The sequence below is a fragment of the Myotis davidii genome, unplaced genomic scaffold (assembly GCF_000327345.1).
Source record: "Myotis davidii unplaced genomic scaffold, ASM32734v1 scaffold142, whole genome shotgun sequence".
NCBI classification, from domain to species: domain Eukaryota; kingdom Metazoa; phylum Chordata; class Mammalia; order Chiroptera; family Vespertilionidae; genus Myotis; species Myotis davidii.
The window spans coordinates 961,854-969,737 of record NW_006294400.1 but is presented as its reverse complement, the minus strand read 5'-3'; the positions used below and the strand labels follow the sequence as shown (position 1 = coordinate 969,737).

The window sequence follows — 7,884 nt, the reverse complement described above, 5'->3', positions numbered from 1 at the left end:
GCCGGCACAGCCCCAGGAATTCCGCTCTCTCACGTAGTCTTGGGTGAGAGGTTATATGGCTGGCCCCTTTGGGTGGCAATAGTTTCTTGATGATATGAAAATTTTCCTGTGTTTAATATATTCTCTAGCAGTATCCTTTTAGAAGTAAAAAGAAACAGGGAACTTGTGTAGATAAACTAGAGACAGCTCCCTGTCAGGTTAAGGGTGGGGGGAGATTCCCATTAACCTGTAATCATAGGCTCCTGTGATCACACAGATGCACATTTGGAAGGCCGACAGCAGTGGGAGAGCAGTGATGACTTTCAGATGCCCAGCTCCCCAGCGAGGGCCAGTGCGGCTTGGCAGAGCTCCCACCTCCCACATCAGCTGATCTACTGTAGGAAAGAAAAGTCCATTATTGCCTGACCAAAGCACTTGCTATAGAATTGACTCGTTCTACTTCACTGGGGTGACAAAGAGGGCCTTTTAGGTTGGTTAATTTCAACAGGGCCTCGTTGGACTGTCTCCCTGGATTGGTAGGGCCAGATCAGCAAGCTGGACCCAAGCAGAGGGACTGCTCAGGTGGGACCTGTGCAGTTATGTTGGGGATTCTTTTATTCATCAGAAAATCCCCAATGTGATTTCTTGGAAATTTCTGTAGCAGCTAAAGGACTGTAGAAATGCAGTGAATCATGCAATGTGAAGAGGCCCCATAGACATTAATCTGAAGACCTAGACCCCAGGAAGCAGCTCAAGTGCAGTGTAGTGATTGCGATTCTTGTCAGGAATCTAGCTCTTTCCTGGATAAAATTCCCGTTTTGACCATGTGGAAAATGAAACTTGGTTAGACTATTGAGCTCTCTCCTTGCTCTTTACAAATGAATTGGGGACTGCGCACGCTCTTGATCATTCTTCAACAAACACTCTTAATGATCCTTGTGTGCTAGAAATGGGGCAGATCTTGCAGTCTAGTTGTACAGTGGGAAGTATATACAGGCGCTTTGTAAACCTACAGAAAAGTGTGATTACATCTGAGGAGGGAGGAAGGGGCAGTGTGGACAGCCTGGTAAGGAGGCAGTATCCTGCAGCCTAATCGCTTCAGCTGGGGGATGAGATCCAAATGGGAGTTTTCCAGGCCCAGGAGGGGCAGAGACATGCTAGGCAAAGGGAGCCTGTGCAGGTGGCTTGGAGTCTTTACAGAGAATTGTGTGTTTGGGAGGAGAGACAGTATTTCTACACGCCAAGAGAATAGGGGGCCTGGGTGAGAGAGACCAGTCAGGGATGCTGGGCCAGATCGAAGGCCTCCACAGAGGGGTGGATTCTTCCTCTCTCAGAAGGAAGTCAGAAAGGTTTTAAGGCCTGGGTGTGCCATGGCAAAGAATAGGTTTCTTTTTATAGTAAAATAAATAAATAAATTGGACTTTATGAGAGAAAAACAATACAACAAAAATAACTGGTTAATTAATAGCTGGAGAATCAGTTAGAAGGAGCGGTGACAGGCTAACATCACCTGGTGGTCTCTTTCTCAGGAAGGCTCTCTTCATAGGAAGGTGGTCCTCAGAGTTGACCAGTGCAGACCTCTTGGAGCTGCTTTAATCCCTGAAGAGCTGAAGCGTGGACCTTGCCCAGATCTCACCAATCTTGTTTACTTCCTGCTGGGGGTGGGGGTGGGGGCCTCTCACCAGCTTCCATGCCTAATCCTTAGCCTGCTTATCCTTTCCCAGGAGCAGGCCAGTCAGGAAGGGCTCTCCAGTGTTTCCCTGGTAACAAGTTCAGACCTCGTGTAAATACAGAGTGAGAGCTGGAGAGACCATTAGGGTTTTCTGGTTGGCTTCTTTACCAGATCTCAGGTCTTCTCTGTAAAGTATAATTTTAACATTAGGAAGATCTTGGGACCATCTCGTTTTCACCTGCCATTTTTAGTCATTCTAGGAAATTGAGGCAGTGAGGGAAGGTGGACAGTGCAAGATCACGTGTTAACAGACTAATTTATGAAGCTCCTTGTCATTAATTTGTATCTGTTTCCTTCTGTGATGCTTCCTTGGTTAGAGGATAAAATGACTTTTTCCTGATAAGAGCAGGTAGCATATTCTGGGTTACTCCCCACAATAGGGCAGTTTTTCTTTTGGACACTGAAATTTGGTGATTGTCCAGAAATCTGAGGGTTTAAAGTTAGGGCAGACTGAGTGTTTATGGGAAGTGCCACCTACCCAGTTAGCCTGCATTTGTGATGAATTTGAGATGGATACTGCGTTAATGTAGTCTCCTTGCTTTCCCCAATAACAGGAAGGTGTAAAGCAGGATAAATATTGAACCACACTTGTTTTTTTGTTAATCCCCACCCAAGGATGTTTTCCCATGGATTTTTATTTTTTTTATTTTTTAGAGAGTGGAAGGGAGGGGAGGAGACAGAGAGAGACATCGATTGGTTGCCTCTCCTGCCCGTGCCCCAACCAGTGGCCTGGATCAGTCAGGATTGAGCTTGCAACCAAGGTACATGCCATTGTCTGAACTGAACCCAGGATCCTTCAGTCTGAGAGCTGACACTATCTACTGAGCCGAACCTGCTAGGACCACCTTGTTTTTTAAAGCCGTGGCCGCCACCTTTCAGACCTCACAGACGTCCGTGGTCTGTGGACCACTGGTTGGCGACTGCTGTTTTAAAGGATACACTGTGATTTTCTTTTAATTGTACACTTTCAGATGAAACTCGGCCTGTTCATTGCCCAGACTCTGGTAGCCTGAAGAAGACCTGTACAATTGACATTTTGGTGGGACTGAGAAATCTCCTTTGAATAGAAAAATTCTATTGGTTATTGATGTTAAGGACTCAGTTACTTCATAATCATTTCCTTTTCTCCATTGAATAAGAGGCTGAGATCTAGAAAGATAGAAAAACTGACTTAAGAATAGATTCTATCTAATCTCCACATAATGAAATACACAGACTAGAGGGAAGGATTTTTCTTTTTAATATATATTTTATTGATTTTTTACAGAGAGGAAGGGAGAGGGATAGAGAGCTAGAAACATTGATGAGAGAGAAACATCGACCAGCTGCCTCCTGCACACCCCCTACTGGGGATGTGCCCGCAACCAAGGTACATGCCCTTGACTGGAATCGAACCTGGGACCCTTCAGTCCGCAGGCCAGCGCTCTATCCACTGAGCCAAACCGGTCAGGGAGAGGGAAGGACTTTTGAATGGATTTCCTAATAATTCTTTGAGTACCAAAGTCAGCATTTCCTTTGAATTCTCAGAGCTCTTGTAGAATTGAAAGTGTAACCATAGTTCTGTTCATACTGTTTCCTGGTTTCCTTGCTGTGTTGGTTAGGCATCCCCTGAGGGACCTCTGCGGCAGGTGTTGCAGGGTGTGGACATTTTTTACAAAGGACTAGGATCAGCTTCGTTGTTATGTCCTGAGAAGGGGCTGCCTTCTCAATTCATTTGTCTGCTAGGGTGTCTGAATTTTGTTTTGTTTTTTTGGGTTTTTGTTGTTCCTTCGGAGAGGAGAGGCTCATTCCATTAAATATATTTAAATACATTTTGGTATCTTGTGCTTATCTCAGGGCATTCTATTCTGTCTTTTCAGAAAATGGACCCAAGTGGGGTCAAAGTGCTGGAAACAGCAGAGGACATCCAGGAGAGGCGGCAGCAGGTCCTAGACAGATACCACCGCTTCAAGGAGCTCTCAACCCTTCGGCGCCAGAAGCTTGAAGATTCCTATCGGTTCCAGTTTTTCCAAAGAGATGCTGAGGAGCTGGAAAAATGGATTCAAGAGAAACTCCAGATCGCATCTGATGAGAATTACAAAGACCCAACCAACTTGCAGGTGTGTGTCATCTCCATAAGATTTGTTCCAAAATTCAAGAGCGAACGTTTTGGCCTAAAAACTGTACCAAGAAAGCAAAAGTCTTTAAAAAGCATTGAATTGTACATAAAGCAAGGTTATTTTATGGTGTAAATTGTATCTCAAAACAGTAAGCCTGTTTTTTTTTTTAAAAAAAAAAAGCCTTCTCATTGATTTTTGGTGAAAGACTTTAGCAAATGGAGCAATAGTGGGCTCATGGCTACCGTGTCAAAGTCATCTAAGAAGAGACACTGGTTTACTACCGTGTCAAAGTCATCTAAGAAGAGATGCTGGTTTAGGTGCCTGGTTCAGTACTTAATTGAAAAGAGGTATTGAGAAATGGAATGTATCAAGTCAAATCCATCCAATAAGCTGAAAATATCATTGGTCTTGGCCAGAGTTGCTCAGTTGGTTAGAGTGTTGTCCGGATACACCAAGTCTGTGGTTTCGATCCTGGTCAGGGCACACAAGGATCTACCAGTGAACGCATAGAGTGGAATAATAGATGTTTCTTTCTTTTCCCCTCCCTTTCTCTCTCCCTCTTTTCCCCTCTCTCTAAAAATCAATATATAAAACATGTTTAAAAAATTAAATAAATATATCATAAGTGAATGTGGATGGATTATTCAAGGGTTAACACCACATTCTGAGAAGACTGTGAGTGTGGTTCTATATCTCTAGAAGGGATTGGATATCCACATAACGCCCCTTTCCTGATGACAATAACATCAGGATATTTGTAGCATCTTATTATCTGCAAAGTTGGTGGTCCTCAGTGGCCAAGCTTTCAGAGGTCCAGATAGATGCAGTCACAGTTTTTTGAGGAATTGAGCAGGTAGGGGGATGAGTGCAGTGCTGATGAGGTGGCCATAGTTAGAGGGAGTGGGACTCAGGAGGGGAGGAATTTCAGAGGGGAACACCAGAATGATGAGTGCTGAGTGGTTACATCTATGGCTCACTTCGTGGTCTACTAACAGGGCAAGCTACAGAAGCATCAAGCCTTTGAAGCGGAAGTGCAGGCCAACTCGGGAGCCATTGTTAAGCTGGACGAAACTGGAAACCTGATGATCTCAGAGGGCCATTTTGCATCTGAAACCATAAGGGTGAGTAAGAGCAGTGCCTGGTAGGGACGGGTGGCTTTCATCTGTCTGCTCGGTAGAGGAATGTGGATCAATGCTTACAAGTACATCTGGGTCCATAAAATGATAGACTTGTATAGCTTTTTTAAAAGAATTTGTGAAGTTCCCCAAACGCACCCTGCCTTTGTGATAGGATTCAGTATGGACACAAACAAGCGAGGAATACTCTTTTTGTAAAACAAATTAGAATGTGGTTATACTTCAAAGAAGTTTATGTAAATTAAACTGTTAACATTTACAGTTGATAATTAGATGGGAAGCATATTGGTGACTGGGGATTAGGACGCAGAAATAAATAGGATTAATCCCTGACACTGTAAAGAAGTTGTCTATTGGCAAGCTTGCTCTCAGGGCCTTGGGGGTTACTGAGGGCGAGTCAGCAAGACAAAGGTCCGGCTGTAAAGAACGCCCACGCGACGTGCCCGACTGCAGCAGGAGTCCCCAGACTCATGGTCAGGCTCGTTTTGGTGCCAGTTCATTGGAGTTGGGGCAGTAATTGATCTTTCTCTGCTTTAACCAGCCTCTTTAGGATGAGGTATGCACAGTTAGTTTGCTTTATCTCATATCTATCTTCACGTTTTGTCCTTTGTCACCCAAAGTCCCTTTCTGTTGAGGGACCAGCCTTTTCAGTTCTTTACCTGCCAAGGCCATCCTGAAAGTTTAGGTAGAAGCTTAGGCCCGGCAAGAACTGCTTCATCCTCCACGGTTCCTGTACCCGTCGTGCAGGTCTCATTTCCTTAGGTTCTGTCCAGTGGTTTTCAACAATGCATGCTTGTCTCTCTTACTCTGATATACTCTGCAGTCTCATAGCGAAGCCCTCAAGTTTTAGCCCTAAGCTTATTATTATTAAATAGCTATTAGTGGTAATGATTGTAAATAGGAAATAAAATAAAATTTTAAATGTGATGTGACAAATTATTTAATCACATTTAACCTATTTGGCTAATGTAATATGTGTCTGCAATTAAATACAAATATTTATCTGCCATTTTCTTACTACTTTGTGTACAGCTTATCGCAAATGAAATCAGCATGCCCGTTTCCTTGATAGAAGTTGTTTGCCCAGATGCAAGGGGCTACTCTGTAGTTGTACAACCAGACTGCAGAGGAGAACATGATCTGGGGAAGGGGAGGCCCAGCCCAACCTCACTTCATTCAGGTCTGTTAGGAAGTACCCTCTTCCCTGTTCAGTGATCTTATTAAAGCAACATTTAAAAGTGCTATTAGCCTCTATTTGTTGAGTTGCTATTAGTAGCTATTTATGTTCAAACATCTTGCTGGGAATTTTACATATGTGGTTTCTCATCTTTACTACAAGCTATCAAGGCAGCCATTATACCCATAGTATAGAGGGCCAGAAACTGAAGCTCGGACAAGCTGGAGTTGTCCTTATTCATACAGCTAATGGGTGACAGAACTGGAATTTCAGTCCATTCTCTTTCTCTAATCACAAGTATTTACTTTTTCAACCTGTATCTCGTTTCTGTAGACTTTCCTTAGTGTTTCCCCTTGATCTGTCTGTCCAGTTTCCCCTCTGTCACCTGGCTGTGCTACTGGGAGAACGGCCTCCGTCAGCTGCTCACTCGTGCCCCTCCCGAGAACGCCACCTGAGTCAGAACCAGGATTTCTCCTCCACGCTGTCAGCTTTCCGAGCGTTTCTGAAGTGCCCCTGCCTCTCTGCCCCCACACGCTCTCAAACCAAAGTAACTTGGGAAGCTGCACTCCCTCTGACCTGCAGTATTTACAAGCTCAGACACCAGCAATGGGAGTGTTGTTCCAGTCCTAGGACAGGAGGGCGTGAAAATGGAATTTGTGAGAAACTGATCATTGCCCTGGAGGATGAGGCTTTCTTTAGTTTTCTGTGGCTTGTTTTTAATTTGAGCAAAGGACTCTCCTTCCATTTCTCTCATCTTTGCTGTCACGCTCACAGTTCCCATGTTGGTCCTACTGGGTGATTTATCTGGTCCCGTAACTCAGTGACTTAGTTGGGCAGGCAGTGACAGAGGAGGTGGTGGAGTGTGGAGGCTGTATGTGTCCTGGATAACCTGTCTATCACTGGTTTAGACTTTCACACCGTACCGGACGGCTTGGCGCCCCATAGTCACCGCCACCCACATCGGGTCCCACATCCGCGTAGGTGGAGTATTGAGTTGCTGTGGGTTGCCTTTCCCCTGCCTTGGAATGCCTTTCACTTCCTTCCCAGTGATGGTTCGGGTTCTGACCATCCATGGTGGAAGTGACAGTAGTGATGGAGGTGAACTGTGTGAACATTATTTTATTCCTCACTGCTTTCTTTCTCCTTTCAAATGAAACATAATTTGTTTCTAAGAGAATCCACCCATGTTGACTCTCCCATGACTTTCAGGTTTGAGTTGGCTGGGAGTGGCCAACAGTGGGTGGATCCCAAACTTCTCTTCTGTTAGCATTCAAACCTTTTGTGTTGTTTACTTGTGTCTGTCAGTGTTACACTGACACTCCCAGTATCTTGGGTCGGCATAATCAATGCATTGAGATTGGATTAGAATATGAGAATGCATCACCTAAGCTTGAATTGATGATCGATTTCCCCCAGTTCTTGACAAGTCCTTACCGGGGCTGTGCTATGAGAACCCAAAGATGCTGGGAAGTGAATATGTTTGGGCCTGTGCTGCCACTTGGGTGAAATTTGAAATAAATCTAACCTGAGATGTATTGTACCACAAATTTTATCTCTTCAGAGAAGCTCCAAAACTTTTTCTGCCAAGAATCCTTTTTAATAGCTCATTATGTGTCAGAACCCCCTCTTTTCTACTTTCATACCAAGGTTGTCCTGGGCCTCATAATTATTACTTGGGCCTCATAATTACTTCTTTGCATTTATGTCTGTTGGACCTCTTGTTCTCCCTTCACCTTTATGAATTCAGAATACGTTCTTCAG

At 44.3% G+C, this 7,884-nt stretch overlaps 1 protein-coding gene across 3 annotated transcripts in view; it reads left to right on the top strand.

Moving 5' to 3' along the window:
- Nucleotides 1–3,570: 3,570 nt before the first annotated feature.
- The window catches only part of SPTAN1 (spectrin alpha, non-erythrocytic 1), a 50,098-nt gene continuing 45,784 nt past the window's right edge, over nucleotides 3,571–7,884 (top strand). For all 3 annotated transcript variants that reach the window (XM_015567043.1, XM_015567042.1, XM_015567041.1), the window contains exons 1-2: nucleotides 3,571–3,810; nucleotides 4,806–4,931. In XM_015567043.1, the coding sequence (XP_015422529.1) occupies nucleotides 3,574–3,810; nucleotides 4,806–4,931 (363 nt within the window). In that variant the 5' untranslated portion in view covers nucleotides 3,571–3,573. The remainder of the gene's footprint in view (nucleotides 3,811–4,805; nucleotides 4,932–7,884) is intronic.